Genomic DNA, 27,805 nt, shown 5'->3' on the forward strand with positions numbered 1-27,805 from the left:
CCATATCACAGTCGTGATGTCAGCGACCACATCATAACCCCTCTTGTTGCTGAGACGTTAAAAAGTCTAACCGTAGTGGATTATAAGCCGAACAAATACGAACAACAGGGAAAAAAAACGGAGCTGAACCACATCCAAGTTTGACAATTCCTTTTCTCTTTAATATTTATATATAGATTTATTCTTTAAGAATAAAATAATTACAGAATAGCTAACTCTCACCTATATATTAATTCCAACACATACACTGAAAGAAAAATATTTTGCTGATTTTTCTTTTTTTCCCTGATGGTTTATGTCTTTTATGTTCATGTTTTTCTTTTAACAGTTTTTTGGCGATCACTTTAAGTGACAGTTGGCACGCTCTGCCTTTTCTCTCTTCGTCTTCACCGTAGTTCAGTTGCACTTTGCCGTTAGACTTTCCCTGAATGGGCAAAAGAGGATCTTGTCAGGTCAAAAGGAGTGACATAGTTTTAACGTTAAGAGTTTAGGTAAGCCTAATAACCATTTTATTTAAAGAGATATCTCTACATATTGAGCTTCAGGCTGTTTTACCACCAGGCTCTCGGAAGAACATATTCGTCCATCACTTTCCTTACCTTTAGCTTGTTAGCATGACGAGCTTGAGCTTTCCTCATTGAAACCCATCAGTACCGTTGGTTGCAAACCAACGAGACCCATTTGTTTCATTTACGGAATAAGAAAATATAGGAAATGTTGCCCTATACCATGACTATTCTCTGGTGAGGAAACAGCAGCCTAAAATTCAAAATGTCAAAGTATAACTTTAAACTTTTCTCTGTCAAGGCGGAGCTTTATTTAGAAAAAGCTTTCATTCTTCAGTCACAGAAAGTTGAATCAGTTCATCTGGACACATTTATTGAGAGAGAAACATTTCATCACTCATCTAAGTGTCCTTCAGTCTCAACTAACTGCAGGTATCCCCACCCTTATAAACAACACAGCGGCATAATGACTGAAACCAATGATCGGTTTCATATGCAAATTACTGTGACCATGAACTCATCATCATCATTGGCGGTCACTCAGGGTTGAGTATGACTGTCTTCCATCTAGGTCCTTACGGGAGGATGCCTGCGCATGACAGTTTTTTACGTGGCGAGCCTGATGCACATGCAGCCACCACATACACGGTCCTTGGCACATGGTGGCCAGAGTCCAATGGCATGGAGAACCAAGACGATTGGGGACCACCCTCTGTTACAGCCTTCGTCCGCCTTCACTAGCATCGTTTTCCACCAGTTCTGCCGTTGAGGTCTTTGTTGGATCGCGCTTCATCTGGGACCTCCCCCTTGACCTATCCGCCTTGGGTGACCCTATCAGGAGCCAAGCTCCAGACGGCATAGCTCTTGGGATAATTGGTACACACAAGCTTCTCCACCACGACAAGGGGGCAATCCAGGAGAAGAACCATTAACTAGGGTTTCAATGGCCGTGTGTATTATTCACAGAGGATTTGGGAATCAGTCACAGCATTGTAAGATGGCGACAGATGTACTCTCAGGCCCCCCCCCCCCCCCCCCCCCGTTCAGGGATGGTCATTCCCTCTTCACATAGATGGCCTCTGACTCCTCGTTCAAACCAGCATTCCCCCCTATCAAGGATGTGCACATCCTCATCCTTGACAGAGTGGCCACTGGCCTGTATGTGTGTAGACTGTAGAGTCCTGGCCTGACGTGTTAGCTCTTCTGTGTTGTGCCATCCTCTTGGCCAGTGTCTGTTTGGTTTCCCTGATGTACAAGTCATGGCAATCATCCCAGCACTTAACAGCATACATTATATTGCTCCATTTGTGCTGGGGGACCTGATCCTTGGGGTGGACCAATTTCTGGAACAATGTGTTTTGGGGTTTGAAAGCAACTGAGACACAGTGTTTAGAAAATACACGTCTCAACTGCTCTGACACACCCGCCACATACGGAATCACCACCGGTTTACACTCAGGCAGCTGTTGTCCGTCTCCTCTCTTCGATCAGGTGGCGCTCTGTCTGGGCGTCTTCCTGGCTTTGACAAAACGCCCAGTTAGGATAACCACACTTAACCAGGGCCTGTTTAATGTGGGATTTCTCCCCTTCCCCGGCCGCCGTGTCGGTGGGGACGTTGTCAGCTCGGTGGTACAGCGTCCTGATGACTCCTAGTTTGTGCTCCAGTGATGAGAGTCAAACCTTAAGTACTGATCAGTATGTGTTGGTTTACAGTAAACATCAACAATCAAATGTCCCCCATCACCAATTCCAGTTTCACAGTCTTAAGAAGGCTAACCTGTCATTTTTCACATCCTCCCTGGTGAACTTGATGTGGTTGTCCACAGAGTTAACGTGGTCGGTGAAACGTGGTATGTCCTGAGATTTAATTTTAACCCAGGTGTCGTCCACAAATCGGAACCGATGGCTAGGTGGTGTCCCTGGATAGGATGTCAGAGCCCTCTTTTCCACTTTGTCCATATACACGTTGGCCACGACAGGTGAAACTGGGGAACCCATAGCACACCCACGCCTCTGCCTATAGTACTGCCCTCTGTATGTGAAGTACATGGACTGAAGACACAGCTTCAGGAGCAGACACACTTGGTCAGTGTTACGGGTGTTGTTTATAAGGGTGGGGATACCTACAGTCAGTAGAGACTGAAGAGGTCACTTAGATGAGTGATGAAACGTTGTGTCCAGATGAACTGATTCAACATTCTGTGATTTTCTTACCTGGATTATTGAGCATGCATAAAGACGTGGTTCTTCAGGCAACCTCAGATGTGCCATCAAGGGTTATTTGGTAGTGTTTGGAAATGTCAGTGTAATCCAGGAAATGAAGAAATATGCTTTACGTTGTTAGTAAAAACGGACAATATTAGTTTGTTAAAGGTCATCAAATCATCTTTATTGAACACCAAGTTATGAAATCTTGCACCTCTAGATGAGCTTCAAGGAAACTTTCAGTGAAATTTTCAAGATTCCAGTGATAAACTTGGATGAAAGATTTCCACTGAATGACTAATCAGAGAATCACCCGGACTTGTGCTAATGCTAGCTGCTTAATGCTGGAAGTGCATTAGTTAAGATCAGCAAGAGAGGTAGGTGATGAACTCTTGAAGCAAAGAGACTGAAGGACCGCCATATGCAACAGGGGAAGCAAAAACACATACACACACGAAAAGACAGACGTGGTTTCAGATGCTCAGGCAAAACAGGAACTGAAACGTTCAAGACGGATGCATGCGGCACATTTGAATAGACGAGTGGAGTGAGGGGAATACCTTTGTTTTGTTACAAGAATATGGAGGAGGTGGGGGGGGGCAGGTTTAGGCTGGGTTGTCATAAAGGGGGTGGTGAAAACATGGTCCAAAGACAGGATTGTTGGATTAACATCGTCAGGGTAAGAACAAAAAGGGAGGAGAGGAGGTAGAGAGGTGGAGGATAGGCATCACAGTGGCAGGAACGGGAGAAGTGTGGAGAGAGGTTACGAGTTAAAATTCATTTAATAGGGAAGGGGGGGGGTCATTTCATGACATTCATTCTTGATTAATCATTATTATATAATTTTTCAGTATCTATCCCCCTAAAAACAGTATCATTGAACATGTGCAGGAACAGTTTGGGCTCAGTCTAACCAGGGCGGACAGCTTAAAGAAGGACGTTGCTAAAAAATAATTAGATATACATTTGAACAGCTCTACTAGCCTTGCATAGGCAGTGTGTATACAAGAAAGGGTATGTACATACTTATTAGACCAGTTTCTGTACAGTACTGTGCACGTGAATGAGCTCGATATCAAAACTCCCTCAATCAGCAACAAATTATTTAGGAAACCCCTAATTATGGCTCAGGCCCGTATTTACTACGTACTGTTGTAGTTTTCACTGAAAGTGCTCGATGTTGCAAATGAAGAAAAAGCACGACAGTAAATTTGGACAACCCCCACCTTTTTTCCCCAATTGTATCAGGCCAATTACCCAACTCTTCCGAGCCGTCCCGGTCGCTGCTCCAACCTCTCTGCCGAGCCGGGGAGGGCTGCTGCTTTTCACCTGACAGTGAGGAGTTTCACCGGGGGGGGGGGGGGGTAGCAGCGTGTGGGAGGATCACGTTACACCCCGCCACCAGTTCCCCCTCCCCCCTGAACAGGCACCTCGACCGAGCAGAGGAGGCGCTAGTGCGGCGACCAGGACACATACCCACATCTGGCTTCCCGCCCCGCGGACACGGCCAGTTGTGTCTGTAGGGACGCCTGACCAAGCTGGAGGTAACGCGGGGATTCGAACCAGCGATCCCCGTGTTGGTTGCCAACGGAATAGACCACTATGCTACCTGGACGCCTGTCTGGAAAGAGACCTCTAAATTAAGTTTTAGCGCTACCTGCAGGCATGTTGGAATTACCATCACATTCAATATCATCTCAAGTAAATGCATGTTTATTACGAGAGAGCAACGGTTAAGAAGACAGGCTGCTTAGTTTCATCCCTGACAGAATGATTCATGTTTCGATTTGAAAAACAAGCTCACAAAGGATGCAGGTTGAGCTGCAGTGTGTAGTATATGACATCCTAAATCTTATAGATATACTTTTCTTAAGACTGAATCGAATGTTATGAAAATATAAACTGGCCTAGTGAAAGGGATGAACACACACCCTTTTGGTGCATACACACTGTTCACACATGCCCCTGGTCTCTCAAACTTGCATACGCTATATCTCTCCTGGATTTGTGACTTTACTGTCTGTGAATATTCATATTCCACATGAACATCATGCTTTTAGATTCGTGTCGACTTTGAAAACGTGTTGACACAAGTCCACGTTCAAAGGTTTAGCTCACCCTCCAGATACGTGCGGGCCACAAACTTGAGAAGCTCGTCGATGAGAATGACCGGGAAGGAGAGCTTGAGCACCATCATCCACTGTTCCACGTTCAAATGGGTGAGTTTGAAGATCATCTGTGGAGGAGAGCACACCCATGTTGAAGATGCTGAGCTGACCTTCTCCCTTCAGTTACTCCGCTCCATATCCCCCCCACGAGACAATGGTGAACATGACAGTTGCACAGTGATTTCTTGATATTAGATGGCCTAAATCAGCAATTGTCCTACACCATGATAGGTAGTTATGTCAAATCATGTCGCTGAGCCAGGTTGCACATGCGATATAGGTCAATTTTGTCAGAAAGCCATCGCAGATAGCAAGCTGCTCATTTTATCCATCCATCCATCCATCCATCCATTATCCAAACTGCTTATCCTGCTCTCAGGGTCGCAGGGATGCTGGAGACTTATCCCAGCAGTCATTGGGCGGCAGGCGGGAAGACACCCTGGACAGGCCGCCAGGCCATCACATAGGGCCGACACACACACATTCACACCAAGGGACAATTATTTAGTACGGCCTATTCACCTGACCTACATGTCTTTGGACTGTGGGAGGAAACCGGAGCCCCCGAAGGAAACCCAAGCAGACACGGGGAGAACATGCAAACTCCACACAGAGGACAACCCCCAACGTTGGACTACCCCGGGGCTCGAACCCAGGACCTTCTTGCTGTGAGGCGACCGCGCTAACCACTGCATCACCGTGCCACTGCCTATTTTACTGTGTTCAAAAATAATGTCAATTTTCAACCATTTTTGAACTCTAAAAAAGTATAGTGAGCTGTTGCTGAGAAACTACGGCAAGCTTGATGAAAATCGCCCACTTTCCCTGCAAGATGCACTTCATTAGTTGGCAGTGGCTGATGGGAATTTGGCAAGAGTCTAATCCCTGCAGTACGGTGCCCCTGGGGCTTTATCTCAGGAAATGGAAAAGCTTCTTGAAAAAAGCATCAACAAATTCAGCGAGTCACTAAAGCCGCCGAAACCTGTCAACAGTTAAAGCTTGTGTATGAAACCTCAGGGCCGTCTCTAGCTGGCGTGCTGCACCCTAAAATAAAACCTTGTCACAAATCAGGGTGATGGAGCACTTTAGAATGTTTAAGGAGTGAGAGAAAGAAAGAGCGATACAATATTAGAGTTTCTGAGTGTGAGTGGAAGTTGTTGGAGAAGTCAGACAGTAGTGGGGAATGAATGGCGTTTGGAGCCAGAGGAGATGGCTGTGGTGCAGAGGGCAGACTCACGGGTAGGGGGTCGACGTAGATGATCATGAAGTGGAGGGACATGGAGAGGCTCATGGCACCCACCAGCCAGCCGTTACTCCAGGGGGGCATGCGCACCAGGGACTGGTTCTCAGACAAGCTGGGGGCGGGGAGGGGTAATGGAGGGGCGGAGGGGTACGTTAATGCACACTGAACATGTGTAAGTGTTTTTATGCAAGAGTATATGCATTGGTGTATCACCAAGAATAGGTACAACTCGATGCTAGCGAGAGGGTGTAAAGAAGCATGTGAGATCTGGAGATTACATGGGCAAGTGGGAAAAAAAGAAAAGAAACGATATGTTCCTGGCTACGTTCCTTAAAAAATATGGTGAATCAGTTCTTCACTGAGTAAAATTGTATATGCACTTTCAACATTATACATATATCTTGTTTGGATAACACTCCATTAGCAGCCATAACACTGAGCAGTCTTCTGGGTGTCTCTGAAACACCACAAATATTGTGAATTAAAGTGTCCATCAGTGACATGACCGGCAGAAAAACCATCAATTGCTGTCTTAGATGGCCTTTGCAGTCTAATACAACACTGTTCAACTACCCCACTCTTCCAAGCTGTCCCGGTCGCTGCTCCACCCCCTCTGCCGATCCGGGGAGGGCTGCAGACTACCACATACCTCCTCCGATACATGTGGAATCGCCAGCTGCTTCTTTTCACCTTTTCACCTGACCGACCAGAGGAGGCGCTAGTGCAGCGACCAGGACACATACCCACATCCGGCTTCCCACCTGCAGACATGGTCAATTGTGTCTGCAGGGACGCCCGACCAAGCCAGAGGTAACGCAGGGATTCGAACTGGCGATCCCCGTGTTGGTAGGCAACGGAATAGACCGCTACGCTACCCGGACACCGTATGTAGTGTTGTTAATCATATTTTCTTATACAATGTAGCCTATTTGAAATTAGTAGCCAACCAGGAAGAGTGGGAACGGTTTCCTTGTCTTATCTGAGAGGCAACGTTTGTTCTATTTATAACTGACAAAGTTGAGGCTAGTGTTTGGGGTGGTTTCAGAAAGCAGAGTTCAGCACAAGTAACCCCAACACCCTACGGGCCCGTGTCGCGGACAGACCTGTTGAGGGCGTTGCACATCTCAATGGTGACCAGCACAGACAGAGCCATGGTCATTGGAGGAGCGGCCTCAAACACCTCGCAGTGGATGCCGGCAAAGTCCTCGTTGTCCTCGCTGCACTGCATGAAGTGGGACTGGTGGGGAAACGGAAGGAAGAAGAAAAATTCAGATGTAAAGACAGACACAAGGAGATCCACACCAACGTTGACCAGAACTTTTCAGAACTCGAGCATCTCTCAGAAGTTGGTTTGTGTTTACGTAGAGGTGGTTTTGTTTTTCAGCTCTGGAAGAAGTACTTGTCACTTGGGTACCACTGATGGGAATTTCCTAAGAAACATCTAGAGAGGCATTGTAGAGTACTACATACTAACCAGCTGGTGGAAAGTGACCATCGGACCTTCATCACAGTACAGGAACCACCAGGCAGCAGCTGCCACCGTTGCAGCACCAACATAACCTGGAAGATGAGTAGGAAGAAAGGTCATGCATTACACCAGGGGCTTTTAATTCAAGGACCCAATCATTTTCTCAAGTGAGAAAGTTTTTATTGGCTAACGACTAGACAACATTTTGAGAGTCCCCCTCCCCAATTTTCCTATCACCACTGAACCGCATGCATTCCCTGGAGCTGCCAGAGATTTCCCTTTATGAAAGACAAAGCATCCTCCCTAGTACCTCCAATAGCCATGTATCTGAAAAAGAGCCAGCCAGAGATGAGGGGCTCCTTGGGGGAACGGGGGGCTTTGCCCATGATGTCCAGGTCAGGGGGGTTGAAGCCCAGGGCAGTAGCGGGCAGACCGTCAGTCACAAGGTTGACCCACAGCAGCTGAACAGGAATCAAGGCCTCGGGCAGACCAAGGGCAGCGGTCAGGAAGATGCTGAAAGGGTGTATATGAGGGAAAGGAGGAAGACATTACTTTGGTGTTCTGACACAGTCACTGCCCTCGTCCGTTCTGTCAGGGACTTGGCTTATGACTTGTGTCTTTACCAAAACATTGTTTTGTTTTGTTAAAATTTTCTCCCCAATTGTACCCGGCCAATTACCCCACTCTTTTGAGTCATCCCGGTTGCTGCTCCACCCCCTCTGCTGATCCGGGGAGGACTGCAGACTACCACATGCCTCCTACAATACATGTAGAGTTGCCAGCCGCTTCTTTTCACCTGATAGTGAGGAGTTTCACCAGGGGGAAGTAGCACATGTGCATGCTATTCCCCCCACTTCCCCCTCCCCCCGAACATGTGCCCCAACCGACCAGAGGAAGCGCTAGTGCAGCGACCAGGACACATACCCACATCCGGCTTCCCGCCCGCAGACACGGCCAATTGTGTCTGTAGGGACGCCCAACAAAGCCGGAGGTAACACGAGGATTCGAACCAGCGATCCCCGTGCTGGTAGGCAACGAACAGCCTTGCCAAAACATCATTAATCATGTATCGGTAATTGGTTATTCCTGTGTATTTGTCTGGCTGGCATATTACACAGTCCACAGTATAAATCATGATCACTGAATACTTCTGATGTATATGTGTTTATATTCCCGTCCGGAGGATACTGTGATCCATGTTTCCTCTTCCTGGTTGAAGCTAATTCCTCTCTATACCCCAGCAATGTGTAAACATTTTATGTTGTTTAGTTTTTCTTGATAATGAAGTCCAAACCTTTCAGCCCCCCATCAATGACCAAAGCCTTGTAGGGGGAAAAAAAAATCATATTTATTTTGTTTCAGGACCTCCATGAGAATTGTGAGGTTTTGTTTTATCTGGTTTCCCAACTGGCTGTTGAACAGGCGCACTGAAACACACACATACACGCCACAGACAAGAACTGGGTGCGTTCACTGAGGTGGTATGTAGTTACTCACCAGACGACCTCGCCTACATTGGAGGAGATGAGGTAGCGGATGAACTGCTTCATGTTGTTGTAGATCGCTCTGCCCTCCTCAACGGCAGACACGATGGAGGAGAAGTTGTCGTCGGCCAGGACCATCTCAGAGGCAGACTTGGCAACGGCGGTGCCAGAGCCCATGGCGATGCCAATTTCCGCCTTCTTCAAGGCGGGGGCATCGTTCACTCCATCACCGGTCTCGGGTGGGAAATTGGGGAGAAAAAAATATTAACATAAAGACTGCAAAATTTACTCGCCTGTTATTTGTTTTCACAGTCATCCTTACAACAAACGGTGCTAAATTCTGCACTTCCCTTCTTGGTCAGTTGATTTTTTTATGGCTATCTACTTTCAGCAAACTGAGCTGTCTACCAGAATTATGGAAATGTGGGTTTAAGCAAGGCTGATGCAATGAAAGCAGTCGGGTAGTCCCAGAGGTGCGAACCCTATCCATGCCCTCCTCGTGTCAACTTACTCAAATCCATTTGAACAACAGTTACACACGAGAGGGGAAACGGTTCCCACAGCTGAGAAAAGAAACGGTGCAGCGTGTCTGTTCTTCTCACCATGGCGGTAATCTCATCAAAGCCTTGCAGAAACTCCACGATCTTGGACTTGTGGGACGGCTCCACGCGAGCGAAGCAGCAAGCCTTGCGGACAGCGGTCTTTTGATCATACGGAGCGAGGTCGTCAAACTCACGACCGGTGAAGGCCTTGTTAGTGACGTCCTCGTCCTCGGAGAAGATGCCGATGCGGCGGCAGATGGCCACTGCTGTACCCTTGTTGTCACCTGCGGGGAAGGAATAGAGGACCTTTTACCCCACGTGCTCAAGTGTTTCACCAAAGGGCGGCTACAGGCTAGTACATCGACTGCTACAAGAGGGAGGACACAAAGGGAAACTGACCAGTGATCATAATCACACGGATGCCGGCAGCCCTGCACAATTCAATGGAGCTCATAACTTCCTTACGGGGGGGATCAAGCATGCCCACGCAGCCCACGAAGGTAAGGTCCGTCTGGGGACAGGAGACAAAGATGACAGTCAGAGAAAAATGGTTGTGGTCTGTGACTTGACGTTTACAGCAAATAAGGGACTCAAACTCAAGGCTGCCTATTTTTACCTGTATTACCTTTTCTCCAACACTGTTTCACAAACAGTGTTGTTTGAGTCACAGAAAGTTGAATCAGTTCATCTGGACACAACGTTTATCGGGAGAAACGTGTCATCATCATCTAAGTGACCTCTTCAGTCTCAACCGACAGCAGGTGTCCCACCCTTATAAACAATACAGTGGCATAACGACCGAACCCAATGATCGGTTTCAAATGCAAATTGCCGTGAGCATTAACTAGAGTTACAGTGGCCGTGTGTACTATTCACACAAGATTGGGGAAAAGTTGCAGTCACAACTGCAGTGCTGTTTGAGATTTTAAGCATTAACCCTAAAGAATCTATCCATCCATTATCCTGACCGCTTATCCTGCTCTCAGGGTCGCGGGGATGCTGGAGCCTATCCCAGCAGTCATTGGGCGGCAGGTGGGGAGACACCCTGGACAGGCCGCCAGGCCATCACAGGGCAAATTAGGGTGCGTAGGTTGTAAATGTGATCCGTAGTGCGGTGATTTGGTAGAAAGCCAATCTCAAAACACTGTGTCCGGTAAGGAAGGCCTGTATTGGGGCGTTAAGACTACAGCAGAAAACCTCCCCCAGGTTACTGCTCACTCAGATACCTCGGTAGTTATTGGGGTCAAATCTATCGCCACTCTTGTATACTGGGGATAGAAGCCCCCTATTCCAGGTGTCAGGAAAGCAGCCAGCTTGTAGAACCAGGTTGAACAATACAAGGCTGAACAATTCACTGGTATAAATATTCCATTATGTTATGTAGAGTCCCATCTATCCCTCGCTCTTTCTCATAACCAAGTGTTTTGTTTTTCCACTTCCCTCTTGGTGCTTCTTCACCCTTCATTTCAGTTCCGTTCAGTTCAATAAACTTAATCATCACAAAGGGCAGTTAATCGGTCAGCATTAACATACTTTTAGGTCCCATTAAACAGCATTTAGAGCACTGCAAACCTCCAATCTGATATAAAGCTACACGAAACAGAACTGTTGGTTGGGAGTTTGAGTTGATCAACAGCCAATAATGGCTGGGCCTTTTTAGAAGGATGTGGAGATCATTATGCTATCGGCTAGTTTAAATTTGGTGATAGAAGATCCCTCATCTTCTCAGTCTAGCTCTCAATGCATTGGGCATTTTTGTTTGCGTATGCCAAAATTGCTGGGTGATGCAAAAACAACAACAACAAAAATTTGTGCATTGTGTTAAATAGATTTCAACTGGTTGCAGATAAAAGAGGAAGCGAGGAAGAAAATAAATTTTTCATTACACGGGGCCTTTCATGACACACGCAGGGTCAAACACGAACACCACGATGTTCTTCAGTCACCGACCTCGTAGTCTGCGAACTTGGTGGAGTCCTCCAGGTTCATCTCCTCCTTCCTCAGGGGTGTGTCACAGGTAGCCAGTGCCAGACAGCGAAGGGTGTCGCGCCCTGTGCCCCACTCCTTGATCACCGTCATGATGCGGTCCTTGACCGGGCCAGTCAGGGGTACACGAGTGGTGCCCACCCGCACGTAGGAGCAACGGTCAATCACGCCCTCTGGAGCGCCCTTGATGGTAATGTGAACACGTTTAGTGAAATAAGGTTTGTCAAACAACACACCGTTAAAGTGTTTCCTAGTGTTACAACTCTTTGTGGTATGGCTTCGCTGATGTTTATCCTGTTGCTTAAGAGCACAACAACAGTAAGGAGCTCACTTTGACAAACATCTTGTTCCCCACTGGGGCTTTGGAGGACTTGGCCGGGGAGCAGTACACTGACATGGACTTGCGGTCTCTGGAGAACTCCAGGGTGAACTCCTTTCTCATCAGCTGCTTTATCACCTGTGAGGAAGCAAGGGAGGAGAGGCGGGAAATATAAGAGAGGGATAAGAAATAAACCTGAAGGCCTGATCCAGGATCAGAGTTGAGCATGGTGGCTACCAACTCGCTTTGTTTATATTTATATGCTACTCATTGAAAATTAATAAAATGTAGACAGACACGACATCAAAATGGCTGACTTAGTTGTGTGTTATTCACATGACAATGTATTAGAAATATTAACACCAGGGATTTAAATCCAAGACTAGATCATTTGGAGCCACCTGCTCCTCCGCCAAGTTAGCAGCTCCGCCAGGGCAATCCACATTATCCATCCATCCATCCATTATCCGAACCGCTTATCCTGCGCTGAGGGTCGCGGGGATGCTGCAGCCTATCCCAGCAGTCATTGGGCGGCAGGCGGGGAGACACCCTGGACAGGCCGCCAGGCCATCACACAGGGCCAACACACACACCCACACACATTCATATCTAGGGACAATTTAGTACGGCCGATTCACCTGACCTACATGTCTTTGGACTGTGGGAGGAAACCAGAGCCGCCGGAGGAAACCCACCCAGACACAGGGAGAACAAGTAAACTCCACACAGAGGACGACCCGGGACGACCCCCAAGGTTGGACTACCCTGGGGCTCGAACCCAGGACCTTCTTGCTGTGAGGTGACCGCGCTAACCACTGCGCCACCGTGCTGCCACAATCCACATTATGTAGAGGTGAAATAAAAGTCATCCACAGAAGACTCGACCGCTTTCTCTTTGGACTCACAGTGCAGCAGGCATTAGCCCTCTCCACTTTAGACAGGCCCCGCACATCAGTGTTGAACACGTTCATCTTCTCCACCAAGCAGCTCAGAGCCGTCTCAGTGGCCTCACCAACTTTCTCATAGATGCCTTTGGACTACATCATACAGAAAAAAAGAAAGAGAGAACAGATACTTATAAATCTTTTTTTAGCTTTTGTTTTATGAGAGTCAGGCAGTTTAAAGCTGAAATCCGGGATTTTTTGTTTTTTTGTGGGACCCCCGTGGGACCCCCCCCCCCTTTTCATCCCAATTGTATCTGGCCAATTACCCGACTCTTCCGTGCCATACCGTCGCTGATCCACCCTCTCTGCCGATCCGGGGAGGGCTGCAGACTACCACATGCCTCCTCCAATACATGTGGCGTCACCAGCCGCTTCTTTTCACCTGACAGTGAGGAGTTTCGCCAGGGGGAAGTAGCGTGTGGGAGGATCACACTATTCCCCCCAGTTCCCCCTCCCCCCCAAACAGGCGCCCCAACCGACCAGAGGAGGCGCTAGTGCAGCGACATATACCAGGACACATACCCACATCCGGCTTCCCACCCGCAGACACGGCCAATTGTGTCTGTAGGGACGCCCGACCGAGCTGGAGGTAACACGGGGATTCGAATCAGTGTTCCCCGTGTTGGTAGGCAATGGACTAGACCGCCACGCTACCCGGATGAAAGCTGGGATTTTTCTCCATTAATAAATAGTTATTTTGTCCATCTGGACCACGGAATCAGGTCATGTAATACCAACTGGCATCTTTACTATGGTTGGAGACTCCATACAGTGGTGTTGACATTTTTGACCGGGAAGGATGAACACTTGCACAGCAGCAAACATGTTCCTACTCAAGCAGGACAACATATTGAAATGTGATGATGATATGGCGATGCTTCTCTTGGACAGGTAAGCTACCAGTTCTACAATCCCATATAGTCTGATATCAATCGAAATACATTAGCTAGCTTCCGTCGGAGGATGTCATTTTTAGAAAGGTGGGAACTGCTTCCTGCCAAGTTGATGGGACACAAGCGACAATGGCTGCCAAGCCTTGTTCGTAGTTCTCGCTGCCAGAGGGAGGGGCAGGTTGGGGTAGTCACGAATTTCAGCTTTAATTGCTGGTGATAAAATAACTGCAAATGAGTGATTTGACATGGCTGCCAGTTTCCACCTGGATTTAAGAGTCAGGAAAACAGAAATTTGTGAATACTCTCCTGACCTCGTTGTAGTCCAGGGAGGAGTCATTACACAAGGCGCAGATGGTGGCCACCTCCACCAGCCCGTCATACTGGCCGCATTTCACAAAGCTGCCGTTCCTAGTACTGAGATGGAAAAAGAAGATTAAGAAAAATGTGTTCGGTGTATTTTGTGTGTGTGTGTGTGTGTGCGTGTGTGTGGCTTTTGAAAACGCAAACACTTACACTTCTCCTTCGGGAGTATACTTCGAGCCGGAGATGTCAAACTGTCCCAGAGTCACACTGTCACTCTCAACTTTGTCAATAATGAACATCTGCATGAGAACACAGAGTAACAGTCAGCAATAAGACGGTCTTGTATCTTGTCTACTCATTACATCAGCAGTGCCTGATCCCAGTCCTCAGATCCAGTCTGTCTGACTGGTTTTCCACTCTGGAAGGCACTTATTTTACGTTCACCTGCTGTGCCGGGTGAGAGAACAACATGGATCCGTGTGCAGTAATGGTGTCTCTCCATTTCATTATGTGCCTACCTTGGTGACACACATTTGGTTGGTGGTGAGGGTGCCGGTCTTGTCAGAGCAGATAACGGAGGTACAGCCCAGGGTCTCCACAGAGGGCAGGCTTCTGACAATGGCGTTCTTTTTGGCCATACGGCGTGTGCCCAGGGCCAGACAGGTGGTGATGACAGCCGGCAGGCCTGAGGCAGAGAGTAGAGCATGAGAAAACTACGAAGTCCAGACCTCCTCTGTATTCTTCTTAATTCCTCAGAGCTGCATAGGCTAGACCTACAGAGGGACGCGGCAGGACAAACCGTACCTCGAAGATGGATATCGGTAAACTGCAATTACAGTGCACGGTATTGTGAAGATCTTATTCTAAGCTAGAAAGCCTTTTACAATGCTTTGAAAGACCAACGGCTGCGTCGTCATTCATGCACGCTACAGATAAACCTTGGCAGCCCATCAGATCGGATGCCATGGAAGCCTGAGGGCTTTACCCTCAGGAATGGCGGCCACGGCCAGAGCCACAGCAATCTTGAAATAGTAGACGGCTCCACGGATCCAGGAGCCTCCGTGGACGGGGTCATTGAAGTGGCCAATGTTGATCATCCAGACGGCCACACAGATGAGAGAGATGACCTGCAGGACAAGGAGGCAGCAGCACCAGGTTCAGCAATGTTCCCCCGAGAAACGAGCGCACACTACTGATCTGTCCACTGATGCACCGGTTTGTACAGTGTATTGCATGTGAGCATAGAAGATCTACCCCCCCCTTTTTTTTCTTCCCAAATGTATCCGGCCAATTACCCGACTCTTCCGTACTGTGCTGGTCGCTGCTCCGCCCCCTCGGCTGATCCGGGGAGAGCTGCAGACTACCGCGTGCCTCCTCCGATCCACGTGGAGTCGCTAGCCGTTTCTTTTCACCTGACAGTGAGGAGTTTCGCCAGGGGGACGTAGCACGTGCTCCCAGTTCCCCCTCCCCCCTGAACTGGTGCCCCGACTGACCAGAGGAGGAGCTAGTGCAGCGACTAGGACACATACCCACATCTAGCTTCCCACCCGCAGATATGGCCAATAGTGTCTGTAGGGATGCCCGACCAAGCCGGAGGTAAAATGGGGATTCGAACCAGAGAGCCCCGTGTTGGTAAGATCTAATTTTACATGTATGTTGCATGCTATGTACAAATACAACGTGCAACAAAAGCGTTTGGTATGACAAGGGCATATGTTAAGCTACTTTGGGTGCTTTGTTCTTAAAGGGAAAATACAGATGGTGTTTACAAACTCATTTGGACAACAACTGACCATGATACGTTTTGTCATCTCTCATCTCTGTGATTTGGGGAGTGTTCCCAGCCAAAGACCCTCCTAACCGAGTCTATCTGGCCCGTGTCCCTGCCCGCCGGCCTGTCTGTTACTCTAACCAGCCGGACCGGACTAACCTTGGAGAGCTGCTCTCCAAACTCGTCCAGTTTCTGCTGCAGAGGGGTCTTCTCCTGTTCAGTGGCGGCCATCTGGTCACGGATTTTGCCGATCTCGGTGCTGACGCCGGTTGCCACGGCAACGCCGATGGCCTTGCCAGCAGCAATATTGGTGCCCTGGACAGAGTTGTGCAGAAGGAAAGGGTTTATTAAAAAAAAAAAAAAAATGCTCTGAATTTGTTTTTGAATGAAAGAGTTTTGATAGGGTTATTGTTATTCATGGCCACAGTCATGATTATTATGCTGTTATTGTCCTGTTACGCTGTTTTGCAAGTGGAACGTGACTATCGTCAACATAATTATGGCGGCACCTTGGCGAGAGAGGTTATGTACTGGTTAGATTGACTGTCGGTACAGATGGAAGTGCGGGGGATAAGTGTTTTCATAATTTGACATAATAAATGAATGGGATCTGCCATTTCGGTGTCAAACAGGCTCCTAGTAACGCCCATTTCAGCAGTCGGTCTGTAAAAATAAGTCGCACCATTTCCAAATCGTAGATATTTTGCTTTGCATTGCCGTTTGGAAGAATAAAACTCCTCGTGAGTAGAACAAAAAGCATGAAAAGGAGGTGCTTGGGTTTTAGGGTTGGGTACTTAAATCCGGGGGTGTATTTCCTAATAGCTGTATAATGTTATCTGCTTCTCCAGGCCGCAAACCACAAAACACAGCAGGGAATGAAACTGGACCTGCGGGCGACGCTCGGTCGGCCGAGGATAGACCGGGGAACAGGAGACGGCTGCGGATTTGAAGACGGAACGAGGGGGGTTTGATGGGTTTTGGAGGGCAGAGAGCAGGTTCTGGTGGTAGGAGCGGGCGAGAGAGGCTGGGTGGATGGAGGAAGAGGAGGGAGGGATGGAAAGAGAGAGCAAGAGAGGGAAGAATGACACGGGACTCACAGAAAACAGCATGTTCTTCTTATCCTGGTTGACGGCCCGGAGATCTGGGACAGCATCGGTGTGTTTGATCACGCTGACGGACTCGCCTGAGAGACAAAAGTGGAGGGTGGCAGGTAAGGGGAGGAAGAGGGCATGCCATGTATGTTGTTTTATTGTGCTTTATTCTTCGGTTAATGTTTGGTTTTTTTGGGAGGAGGGTTTCTCCCCAATTGTATCCGGCCAATTACCCCACTCTTCCCGAGCTGTCCCTGTCACTGCTCCACCCCCTCTGCCGATCCGGGGAGGGCTGCAGACTACCACATGCCTCCTCCCATACATGTGGAGTCACCAGCCGCTTCTTTTCACCTGACAGTGAGGAGTTTCACCAGGGAGACGTACCGCGTGGGAGAATCACACTATCCCCCCCAGTTTCTCCTCCCCCCTGAACAGGCTCCCCCGACCGACCAGGGGAGGCGCTAGTGTGGCGACCAGGACACATACCCACATCCGGCTTCCCACCCGCAGACACAGCCAATTGTGGCTGTAGGGACGCCCGACCAAGCCGGAGGTAACACGGGGATTCGAACCAGAGATCCCTGTGTTGGTAGGCCACGGAATGGATCGCCACGCCACCCGGATGCCCCCAATGTTAATTTTTGTTCGCTTTCATATTTGTCACCACATTACTACTACTGGGGGCGGGGCAGGGGGGGTGTCCTGATGATGAGGAAAGGGTCTCTGTTTGTCTTTCTTGCAGCCTGTCTGTCACCTACCCGTAAGGATGGACTGGTCAACACGCAGGGTGGTCGATTTGATCGAGATGATCCTGATGTCAGCTGGTACTTTGTCACCAACTAGGAGACACACACACACAAACAAACACACAAAAACACAAACGCTTATAAATAATTGCGTTACTCAAAATGTAATTCAATTAGGAATCTCATGTTACTTGCGTTACTATTTGTGATCTGCTTATCGCACACTTCCACTAATTACACACTGACATGACATGCGCTCTTTGCCATGATATGATGACTATTCAGCGCTCTGTTAAGCCCGCGGGTTTGAGGCGTAAATATATCTGATGGTTGCTGACTCCGCCGTAAGTCGCCTTGGATAAGAGCCTCTGCTAAATGAGGAAATGTAAATGTTAAAATACTTAGAATGCATAAGCAGTGTTGCAATATAAGGGGGCGGGCGGGCGGGTTGGGGGGGTGGGGTGGGGTGGGGGGGATGATTGCCTGGTTTAGCATGCTGAATGGGAAGCGTTGTTGCTGAAAGCCGATACCACTGTCAGAAAGAGGGAATGGGAGACCTTGGGGGAAACTGCGAAATGAAAAGAACAGGTGTATGGCAGAGAGAGAGAGAGAGAGAGAGGGGGAGAGAGAGAGAGGGAGAGAGGGAGGGAGAGAGAGCGAAAGAGAGAGAGCGTCTGATGGATATTAAGTGTATTTATACCCAACCGCACTTTTTTTCCTTCCCACAGCAAAGTTCTCACAACTTCTCACCCCCCCCTCAACTTTACTATGATTGCCTTAAAAGGGCTTGTGTTCATTCTCAAGGACACACACACACACACACACACACACACACACACACACACACACACACACACACACACACACACACACACTGGCACATGTACATGCACACACATGCACACACAAGACTCTTTAGAAGGATAATAGCCTGTAAGTATTTGCAGGGCTTTAGGAGCTTCCTTTATCACGTCTTAATACTAAATCAGGGCTTACAGATGGAAAACAGAGATGCCAGTCAGTGGCTATGCTTACACACACGCACGCGTACACACACACACACACACACACACAATTGTAATGTAATTTACCCATAATATGAGAAACGCCAGGCCCAAGTTAACACAACACTCTATTTTAAGCATATTTGCAGTAACGTATGCAAAGTACTCCAAGAAACCAGTAGGGACATCCACATATCTTAAAAGATATTTCTTCTAGGTGAGAAACTGTTCGTGTGTACTTGGTGAGGTAGATTATTGTATTCTGCACCTAGCTTTGAATGCTTGCAATGACAACATCTTGCTTGGTAAACTGGATTGCTGGGCTAGACATCACTTCATAGACCAGTGTTAAAGGTACACATGTCTTAAGATAAGATAAGATAAGATAAGGTAAGGTAAGGTAAGGTAAGGTAAGGTAAGGTAAGGTAAGGTAAGGTAAGGTAAGGTAAGGTAAGATAAGATACTTCAACAAAATTTCGTTTGGTGACTCTCAGACCAGCAACACTCGACAAGGTAAATGATAAAAAAAACAAAAACAAAAAACAAGATAAAAACAAGGACAAACAATATTTAGCATAAATAAGTGAGGTAGTAAAAATGTCTTAATCATGGTACTGACAATAGTCACATCAGTCTGTCCACACAGAATTAATTAGCCATTCACATTTATGTGCAGGCACATATTCATACTCATGCATGTTCAGGTTTTAAGTGCTGCTGGATTTGGTAGGATTTTGAATTCAGGTTTTAAGTGCTGCTGGATTCAGTAGGACCCTGAATTCAGGTTTTAAGTGCTGCTGGATTCAGTAGGACCTTGAATTCAGGTTTTAAGTGCTGCTGGATTCGGTAGGACCTTGAATTCAGGTTTTAAGTGCTGCTGGATTCAGTAGGACCTTGAATTCAGGTTTTAAGTGCTGCTGGATTCGGTAGGACCTTGAATTCAGGTTTTAAGTCCTGCTGGATTCAGTAGGACCTTGAATTCAGGTTTTAAGTGCTGCTGGATTCGGTAGGATTTTGAATTCAGGGACTCATATTCATGTCAGGGGAACCCTGAATTTGCTCCTGAGACTGTGGTGGAAAGAAACCTGAGCTCAAACATTGTCTGTGAGGCCTGTGGTGACGCTTGGCCTAAGACGGTAGGTTAAAGCAGCAAGAGGAAACCACACCACCACCCAACCCGCGTGGCTCTTACCAGAGACCTCCACCACGTCACCGGGCACGATCTCCCTGGCTTTGATCCTCTGCACGCTCTTCCTGTCCGCCCGGTAAACCTTCCCCATCTCGGGCTCATACTCCTTCAGGGCCTCAATGGCACTCTCTGCGTTGCGCTCCTGTTGCAGTAGAACAACAAGTACCCACTGTAACACCGGTGCCGTGACCTGACCTTTTCATCACAACTGTGCACAAATTTATGTCTGCGAGCCAGACTGCACTCGCTGGTGTTCTGAATATGCAACCTCACCTTCCGCCGCTGTGACCGCGGCTCTTCTATCGCAGTAGTGAAATGGCGTCACATTGTATGATATACTACGAATTTAGTCAGGTGCACGGGGAGGTGTTTTACATGCCAACTAAAACGAAAAGTATTGTGGCGAGCTGGTGTGGAAGAGTCAAGAGGCTGAGATCGCTTTTTAATCGCAACTCCCGTGGCCCCATACACCGCACGACCCCGGGAGTGCTCTTTTACTCACACCGGCCAGAAGTGACTGACAACAACGTTCCCTCTGCGCCCCCCCCCCCCAACGGTCTCCTACTTAGTCTCAGTCGAACCCCCAAAACAACAACACAAGAATAACCACAGTATGAACGCCACATCGTTAAAACACAATTTTACATCTAACATTAACAGTCCCATCAGCCATTGCGCTCCCGCAGCGCAGAACCGCTGACGGTCAGAGTGACAGCGTGACGTCGTTGTTTTGTTTGTAAGGTGCGTGTGCAGCAGATTTGCAGAGATGGCAAAGCCAGGTCCAGAAAGTACGAAGCCGGACCATGTATTTCTTCCACCCGCGTACTAGCTGATTTCCCTATCAAGCGGAACAGTGGGGTTGATTAGAATCAACTGGTTTAGCCCATGGAAGAAGCGAATACACGGTTAGGACTTTCACTTTCTGGACCTGGATTTGCCACCTCTGCAGATTTGGAATGGAGTGTTCACCCACTTTACTACTATTAAAAATGTACATTCCACGCAGCCCTAGCCCACTGTTCAAAATAAAGGTACGTTTTATTTTTTTGCATTTGTACGTTAGGAAAAGTTACTGTTGGGTCTAAGATGTTATGCAGCTACCTGCCACCAATAGGGAGAGCTGCAGCCCCCCCCCCTTCCCACACTAATGACGTTAGTGAGAAATGGCGTTCTTTTTGGCGATACTAGCATGCAGACACTAGCATGCTTTTTTTTGCATAAATTACAGAGATCGTTGTCTATTGAAAAGGAACAATAAAGTTTTTTTTATATTTATTTTTCCCGTTGGTGCAGATGCCCGCCAACGTATCGGTTAGCAGCACGCACAAATTCGAGTTTTCGAAGTGCAGTTAAAAAAAGAATTTGACTTTGGCGTGACATTGATGTGGACGACTCGGCGCGAGTGACAGATTCCATCTTGTGTGTCCGGAGCGCCGGGGGCCCCCGTGTGCCGTCCTACCAAAGCAGCCTCAACAGGTTCATCAAAGAAACCCTGAAACAGGCCATCAGATTCGGTTTATAGCCACTTCCAAGGCTACCCCCGACCACCTCTAAGTGTAAAGCCTAACTTATGCCGACCCCCCTCCCCACACACACACACACACACACACACACACACACACACACACACACACACACACACACACACACACACACAGTCTCCTCATTCTCCCCCATGCCACTCATGTGTGAATCTGTTTGCATAGTTTCCAAATGACCACTACAGAGGTTGATATGGGTGCCCCCCACCAACACACACACACACACACACACCAAACGCACACACAATAATCATACACATCCGAGGCCTGCAGTAACCCGATCGTCCCTCTGTATTTTTACTGTGGCGTGCACATGGTGTGGATTGTAACGAAGGGAACCGCAGTTTGAGCCCGCTGCGGGCCATCACGGCAGGGTCAGTCCGAGCCTACCCTAACCCCCATCAACCCACCCCGCCCACCCCCCCCACCGCCGCACATCACCGCCATCACCTCTTAACCTCTGGCTGACGTCACGCCTGTCACTCTGGCTTTCCTTGAACTTCGAGCCTGCGGTCGCAGCTCTGGAGCGTGTGTGCGCGCCCGTTGTACAGAACACGAATGGTGACCCCCCTGAGGAGGCCACCATTGTGTGATTTATTGTGTGGGACTGTTACTAAGAGTGAGTGTCTATTTAGGTGAGTGTAAAAGATGGCATTTATGGGCGGGTATGTGAACATGCCCTTGTGTTTGTGACCACCTGCGTGTCATTTTCCTTATGTTCTTGTGTGTGTGTGTGTGTGTGTGTGTGGGTGTGGGTGTGTATCTGGTGACTGACCTGCCACACGCCGACCACAGCATTGGCAATGAGGATGAGAAGGATGACAAAGGGCTCCACAAAGGCGGTGACAGTTTCCTCGCCTTCCTCGAACCAAGCCAGCACCTGATAGATGAAGAACAAAATAGCTTTTTTTTTTTTGGGGGGGGGATTTTTTTCCTCCCCAGCTGTACCTGCCCAATCACCCCGCTCTCTGAGCCGTCCCGGTCTCTGCTCCACCCCCCCCTCTGCCGATCCTGGGAGGTGCTGTGGACTACCACATGCCTCCTCCGATACACGTGGAGTCGCCAGTCGCTTCTTTTCTCCTGATAGGAGTTTCGCCAGCGGGACGTAGCGCGTGGGAAGATCATGCCATTCCCCCCAGTCCCCCCTCTCCCTCCGGAACAGGTGCCCTGACCGACCAGCGGAGGCGCCAATGCAGCGACCAGGACACGTACCCACATCCAGCTTCCCACCCGCACACATGGCCAGCTGTGTCTGTAGGGACGCCCGACCGAGCCGGAGGGAACACGGGGATTCGAACTGACGATCCCCGCCACCGCCACACTTCCCGGACGCCCCGCTCAGTGATTTAAAGATTCATTCGAACGTCGTTCTTCCCGGCATTAGGCCTAGTTGTATTTTGCTGCCTTAGGGTAATATTCATTATTACGAGTTAGCGATGAGCAGTGTGGTAATGAGCTGCCCACCCACCCGCAGAGTGCAGTGCATTTAAAGTAGTGTGTGTTTAAACCAGTGGAAAATAGAAACTGCTCTTTTTCCGCACATGCACGGTGTAACTGTGCAGATTCGCTTGCAGGGGATGCAACGGGAGGAGTCCTTTGGGGGGGTTTCTGTACATTTTGCTCTACTGTACTTCTGCACGTGCAGCTCGCCGGGCGCGCAGGCCCACGTCACCCAACACGAGTCTGTTTAGGAAAGGCTCCGCGTTGACATGGACACAAGATTATCCGCAGGCCAGCGGAGCGCACAACTTTCACCCAGAGAGCGTAACGTGAGGTAGAATCCTCCCTCCCCCCCCCCCCCTCCCTCTGTCTATCTAACCTCCCGCGCACCGTCCTGTTTACCACCTGCAGCGTTTAGCCGTTTTCACCCGCCCGAACACACCGTCCAGACCTGCCACTATTACGGCCCGCCCTCTTCTGGTCCCTCGCCTTTTCTCTCCTTTTTTCCTATAAATAGAGTCGATTGTGCAACCTATCCAGTCTCTCTTCAACCTTCTTCCCTTCAGAGACACAATCCATCTGCGGAACGAGAACCCCGTCCTGTCAGCGCATGGCGCGGCCAGCACATTCCTTGTACATGAATAGGGTGAATATGTATTTGCAGTATTTAGTGTCCTCTCTTTTAGAAACCGTACACGACTGCGAATCTATTCCTCTCGTTTGTCACCGTAGCGAACAATGCCATTGTGCAACCCAATCCCCAGCTCCCGCTGCCTCCCCCGGTCCCGCTCCTGCTGTTGCAAGCCATCCCTCGTTCCTTCCATCCCTGACCTTTGTCCAAGGATACAGTTTCTCGTCCTGGCTTGAGACTTTCTTAAAATAAAGCCCCTGCCATGCCCCCCCCCCCCGCCTCCACGCACGTGGGTGTGCACGTGCACGCGCACGCACACACACACAGAGCTACCCTGCCTTCTAAGGCCATACTGACAGCTGGCCGGGGGGGGGGGGGGGCGCGGGGTAGAGATGAAGGGGATTAAGACAATGTGTGGAGCCTACTCACCCACGGCTAACAGTTTTAAAGAGAAAGGGAGAGAAGAAGAAGTCACAGGGAACAAAAGGTTACGGGGAGGAGAGAGGGAACCCTCGGGTGAAGACACCGCTCCAAATATAAACAAACAAACCCAGTAGTGTAGCACACGCTGTGTCGGTCCGCCTCAGCGTACAAACGCACAAAGCATTAGAGGAGCGGGTTGGTTAGCGTGCACCTCCGTGTGTGTGTGTGTGTGTGTGGTGGTAAGGTGCAGCTCAAAGATGTGATATATTCTCTGATTAAAGCTAACTAGATGGGCAAAATCCATCGTTGTGTCTTTTTACACTCTGCCAGGCCAGGTTTAATGTGATAGATACATATTTTACTCCCTCATATGTGTCGCTGTGATGTATACTCTGTTCATTTCCTGTGACCGCACTTGAGAAACTGTACGTTTTGAGGAGTTCTCCGCCTCCCGGCTTTCCTCTCGTCTCCGCCGAAGACACACGGGGAGACGACTTCTGCATTTTTTGTTCTCGACTCTTAACGCCATGAAACGGGTTAAACGTCCCCGCCCTGCTGGATGGACGGACGGTCGGGAGGAAGGCCTTCGGCTTCGTTCATGGAAGATAAACGTGAGGTTTTACTGCGTGATTTGAGACGCCATGTTTTACCGCTGTAATAACACAAATGTTCACTAAGTGTAGGCTGACTAAGCTCCTTTATGCTTCACGTGTGCCCTGTAAATTCTCACTCACGGGTGTAAAAATACCTCGACACCTATTCCCAGTTTGAGGTGTATTAGTGAATTTGACATACCCCCCCCCCCCCAAATAAATAAATAAATAAATAAATAAATAAGCAAGCTCCTCCATGGCGAGACCTGCATGATAACATATCACTGTTGTGCGTCACAAACACCAGCGACTTTGACTCATTCAGACGTCTCTGGCTCCTAACTGGGCCGTCTCAGAACTACACCTATCAATACACCACCTTCATCTCACACGACCGTGTTATCACAGCGAAATGTTTTCATTTTCAGAGAAACACCCCCCCCCTTGTACTTGGCCAATTACCCCACTCTTCCGAGCCGTCCCGGTCTCTGCTCCACCCCCTCTGCCGATCCGGGGAGGGCTGCAGACTACCACATGCCTCCTCCGAGACATGTGGAGTCGCCAGCCGCTTCTTTTCACCTGACAGTGAGGAGTTTCACCAGGGGGACGTAGCACGTGGGAGGATCACGCTATTCCCCCTCCCCCCGGACAGGTGCCCCGACTGACCAGAGGAGGCGCTAGTGCAGTGACCAGGACACATACCCACATCCGGCTTCCCACCCGCAGACACGGCCAATTGTGTCCGGAGGTAATGCGGGGATTTGAACTGGCGAGCCCCGTGTTGGTGGGCAACGGAATAGACCGCCACGCTACCCGGACGCCCACGAAAGCCCTTCTGTGATGGCCAGGTGAGGGAGGTTTCTACAGCCATTTAAGACATGAGCCCCACACGACACCGACCACAGTGGACCCACGTGTCCCACACGCAGCTTCTTCACTAAAATGTGGACAAACGGCATTTAACATACAGGTTAAGGGGATATTGTGTGTGTGCGTGCACATGCGTGTGTGTGTATACCAGGTTTTTCCATCCTAATGGAGACAGTCCTGAAACCACCTACCTTGTGGGGACATTGTATGGGTCCCCATAAGGACAAGGGTGTATTTTAGGGTTCGGACTTGGGTTTATGGTTAAGGGCAGAATTAGGATTAGGTTAAGGTTAGGCTTAAGGGCTAGGGAATGAATGTTGTCAATGAGGGGTCCCCACAAGTATAGGTGTGTGTGTGTGCATTAAAACTATAATACAGAGTGCAAAAAAATATATATATATACATATATATCAAAAGTCTTTGCTCCTACAATATCCCCTGTTATGTATTATTTCCCCTGTTATGAATCATGTCCCCTGTTATGGACTGGGATGTTTAAGTCACTCACAAAGGAGATGCAGGCGGCCAGCAGCAAGATCCTGACTAAAAGGTCTTCAAACTGCTCCACAACCAGCTCCCAGATAGTTTTACCTGGAGGAACAAACGGAAGAAGTGAGGTGATGTTTCCACACGTGTGTTGCTTTGCATTGCTGTGTGCAGATGTACTTTTGCTCAAGAGCGTCCCGTCTATTTCCACCAGGCGGCGTTAATCGGCCGCAACACAACAGACACAACAACAGAAAATGCTCCATATGTGCATCAAAACCTGACGAACCAACGAGGTAGGAAACACGTGAAATACCGCGACACGAGGACAGCACGGTGTCTGGTAGGCACCGACGGGCGCTGCTCAGATACCGGTTCGAGCCCGCCGCTCTCTGGACTCGTCATCCCAGACTAACAGGAGGCCGTCCAATCGCCATTTCATGCATCGCTTACCGTTTGCGGCGATTGGTCGGTCGCCTTACAGCGTCGGCAGGCGATTGGCCAATGGTGGCTATTGTCCAAAGAATTCAATGGCGGCCTCTTGTGCCAAAAAAACAGAGGCTCACCTCAATTAACGTACGAGACGGACCGATGACCGAACACGTTGTTTACATTACTGACCCATGATCACACATCGCTTTTTTCCCAAGGTCACGACTATCGGTGGCCGCTCAGTGTTTGCTGTATTATATCTATTTCAAGGCTCTTGGCAATGTGATGGAATGGTGCAAGAAGCCAATTACAAAAGCTTAAAGGACCCTCGGGGCATAAATTATTATCGGGAGACAAGGGAACAGGTGGGTCCAAACGGCAGGAAATAAAAGATTAAGTGTGACTGACAGAATATATGCCAGAAATACGAAGCTGTTCGAGAGGAAGAATAAAATGGACTCACCCTCCTCCGCCGGCAGCTCTGTGAGTGGAGGGAAACAAAAGAAAGTCAGCACAGGTATGCAGCAGAAGTACCAAAATGTTCAATTATGTATTCATAATTTCTTTCAAGCTCAAATCTAACTCGTAATTTTATAATTGTGAATTATGACATAATTCTTGTTTGCCTTTAATGCATGGCCATTCGTTTGGCGGCGGAGAGGACTGCAGAGATGCTGCTGCATCACGGATTGTGCGTCAGTAGTAAACATAATGGTAATCTCTCTTTAACATAAAAAGCAAAACAAAACACACACACACACACACACACACACACACACACACACACACACACATAGTTTGTAGCTAGGTTGCCTAAAATTTTCAGGAATCCGTTAGTCACGCACAATGTGCTGTGGCACTTTCATTCAAATCAATATTTCCTACACTACTGAACCCATTAGAAGTCATGGATTGGCTCCGTTGGGTCCCCCGCCTGACAAAAGTTCTAATACACGTGTTTGTCATTGAGCCCGGGTCAGAAAGTGGAGACTAAACACATACAAAATGGCTGCCAGGCTGTTAAAGTTCAAGAGCAGAACTTTTCAGGATGCTTGTCACTATTGCTATTGTCAGCAACCTCGAACTCTTGAGTCACCTGCTCCCAAAGCATCTCTCCCCCTGGTGACCTTCACACCCGGGTCTCCTGCACCATCACAGAGTCACGCACCAGAATGACAGGAGGCCTGCCAGCTTCCCAGAGATCATGCAGACTTCTTCTACCTTGCCTTTCTTTGCTGATGATGTGGCGTTTTCTGTCTTTTTCTGTGTCGTTCACCCTCCCCAATAGGCTCTCTCTCTATAGCCCTCCCCCTTTCCCACCACGGCAGTCCAAAGGTAGATGCTTATCTGTTCCTCCAATATCCATCCATCCATCCATCCATCCATCCATCCCTCTTTCTTTGCCTCACCATTGTAGCCATACTTGTCCAGGTTCTTCTTGAACTGCTCGGGTGAGAGGCCCGTGTCTTCGCTGACGCCAAAGTAGGACAGAACGTCGGGCGACTCTTTGGTGTGTGCGTTCTCCAT

At 48.7% G+C, this 27,805-nt stretch overlaps 1 protein-coding gene across 1 annotated transcript; it reads right to left on the reverse strand.

Annotated features, from left to right (window-relative positions):
* Positions 1-306: 306 nt before the first annotated feature.
* On the reverse strand, positions 307-27,805 carry atp2a1 (ATPase sarcoplasmic/endoplasmic reticulum Ca2+ transporting 1). The gene is made up of 24 exons (XM_056288734.1): positions 27,688-27,805; positions 26,742-26,759; positions 25,869-25,951; positions 22,179-22,283; positions 19,866-20,004; positions 17,682-17,762; positions 16,930-17,015; positions 15,992-16,147; positions 15,047-15,188; positions 14,580-14,746; positions 14,272-14,360; positions 14,070-14,172; positions 12,827-12,958; positions 11,934-12,059; positions 11,567-11,785; positions 10,016-10,127; positions 9,677-9,900; positions 9,088-9,308; positions 7,901-8,103; positions 7,597-7,682; positions 7,226-7,359; positions 6,117-6,234; positions 4,830-4,947; positions 307-424 (listed from the first exon to the last, which is right to left on the reverse strand). Exons 1-24 carry the CDS (start codon positions 27,803-27,805, stop codon positions 414-416), a joined length of 2,991 nt encoding a protein of 996 aa, XP_056144709.1. The 3' UTR covers positions 307-413.

Source organism: Lampris incognitus, chromosome 10 (genome assembly GCF_029633865.1).
Source record: "Lampris incognitus isolate fLamInc1 chromosome 10, fLamInc1.hap2, whole genome shotgun sequence".
Lineage (NCBI taxonomy): Eukaryota > Metazoa > Chordata > Actinopteri > Lampriformes > Lampridae > Lampris > Lampris incognitus.

Coding starts and splice junctions, on each gene's coding strand:
- atp2a1 (XM_056288734.1), bottom strand. CDS start 27,805: ATGGAGAACGCACACACCAAAGAGTCGCCCGACGTTCTGTCCTACTTT. Junction 14,747..15,046: donor CGTGGCCGCCATTCCTGAGG/GTAAAGCCCTCA, acceptor TCTCTGCCTCAG/GCCTGCCGGCTGTCATCACC. Junction 4,948..6,116: donor TCTACGTCGACCCCCTACCC/GTGAGTCTGCCC, acceptor TCTCCTCCACAG/ATGATCTTCAAACTCACCCA.